This window comes from Pyxicephalus adspersus, unplaced genomic scaffold (genome assembly GCF_032062135.1).
Source record: "Pyxicephalus adspersus unplaced genomic scaffold, UCB_Pads_2.0 Sca532, whole genome shotgun sequence".
Lineage (NCBI taxonomy): Eukaryota > Metazoa > Chordata > Amphibia > Anura > Pyxicephalidae > Pyxicephalus > Pyxicephalus adspersus.
The window spans coordinates 5,648-7,428 of record NW_027317539.1 but is presented as its reverse complement, the minus strand read 5'-3'; the positions used below and the strand labels follow the sequence as shown (position 1 = coordinate 7,428).

The 1,781-nt window shown below is 42.1% G+C and overlaps 1 protein-coding gene across 1 annotated transcript in view; it reads right to left on the bottom strand.

The window, feature by feature from the left end:
- The window catches only part of LOC140321065 (probable ATP-dependent RNA helicase DDX10), a gene marked incomplete at its 3' end in the record, with an annotated part of 11,941 nt that overhangs the window by 4,547 nt on the left and 5,613 nt on the right, over positions 1 to 1,781 (bottom strand). The window contains 1 exon segment of the mRNA XM_072397950.1: positions 401 to 590. Within this exon segment, the coding sequence (XP_072254051.1) occupies positions 401 to 590 (190 nt within the window).

Here is a 1,781-nt window from a genome sequence, read left to right as displayed (position 1 = left end):
CTCTTTGTACTGCCAAAATTGTTCTGTGTATCCATTTATGTATTTTATTGATTAGAATAAAGGATTTTAAAGTATTTTAGACATGTGATTTTGCCAATAAGAGCCGCTTTATTTTCTTTCTCTGCTTACTAATAGTAACTGGCTTGGCAATTACTTCAGTGGTTCTCCTAAACTGTTAGTGTGGGATTACCTTTTCAGTGTAAAATTAGTGTTGCATGGATCAGGGGAGAGGGGCAACTGAATATGCAAGACATCAATGCAGTTTGCTTCCTTCCTATACATTATGCAAACCAAGTGCCTGCAGGAGCAGACGAGGTCAGCAGTGGCAGACTACATTATTTCTCCCACAACAAATTCTCAAACATGAATAGCGTGCAGAAAAGATGAAGCCCAAGCTCACCTGAACTTTGCCTTCTCATGAACCCACACATATTCCGGATCTTTCAAGCTTAGGCGAGCCAGGTCCTTCACAGATTTAGTCTGAGTTGCAGAGAAGAGGAGCGTTTGTCGTTTCTTCGGCAGGTTTTCCACAATTGCATTCATTGTATCAGCAAAACCCATGTCCAGGATACGGTCAGCTTCATCAAGCACTGCAAAGAGAATATTAAAAGTGGAATGGATGATAAAACTTATCTTTGTTTTGGGTTTCAAAAGCAAATGTTAGAATTTCTGTGAAGTTTTTTGTTGATTTCAGTCTGGTGAATTGACAAGATTTCTCCTGACTTCCTGTTTGGTGACAGTGTTTTAATTTAAGCTGTTTAGCAACTTCCTAGGGCTCTGACTTCTGGACTAGCAGTCACGGATTAACACACCCGTTTATTATAAAACCTCACTGGTCATCTAGACTGACTGATTGGATAGGATAATGGGGGATTGCAGGATAATGGAGCTTGTGATCAGCAAACTGACCACATTCACAAAAATATTCTTTTGTCACAAGGATCAGGTAAAAAAAAGTTCCAGCCATGTGACCAAAATTGGGACAATCTTGGCAACAGTTTATTAAAAAAAAAAATTGCCCAATATCCTTTTTTCTGGATTTCCTTGCTGTGATCAGAAACGCATGGAGATGTGCAGGGCTTGCAAGAATAAATATGGTCTAACATCACAAGCCTCGAGGTTAACCTCCATAATGCTCAACCCACAAATACCAGATAGTCTATCTGGGTCAATGTCTGGACCCTGGAAGGACAGAGGTCTGTACCAAATTAGACATGTCCTACATACAATTGAGAAGAGGCTGCTCTCCTTTACTGAACTATGTGACAAAGTGGAACTGCCCCGTACCTCTTTTTATGCCTACCTACAAATAAGGCACTATATTTTGTCACTCCAACCCATGGCAATCTTCCAGGCCCTGACTACCTTTGAGAGATTATGCATGGAGGATCCCCACACCAAAGGAACTGTTTCCACCATTTACCGCCTCCTGCATACCTCAACGCTGGGGAATTCACATAAGTTTGGCTACATGCTTAAATGGGAGGAAGCTCTAGGCCGGTCTTTATGCCCGGAAGAATGGCTTGATACTTGGGAGGCAGCACATAGGAGTTCTATCTGTAAGCTATAAAGAAAACCTGTATAAAATTGTGCTCAGATGGTATCATACGCCGGCTGTGCTTCACCGACTGTTTCCTAATGTCGACCCCGTATGTTGGAGGTGTGGGAGCCACCGAGGTACAATAGAACACATATTTTGGTTCTGCCCCCTTATCCAGATATACTGGTCCTGGGTTAACGATCTACTATCTGCTGTGACCCAGCAACCCATGACTTTGGAC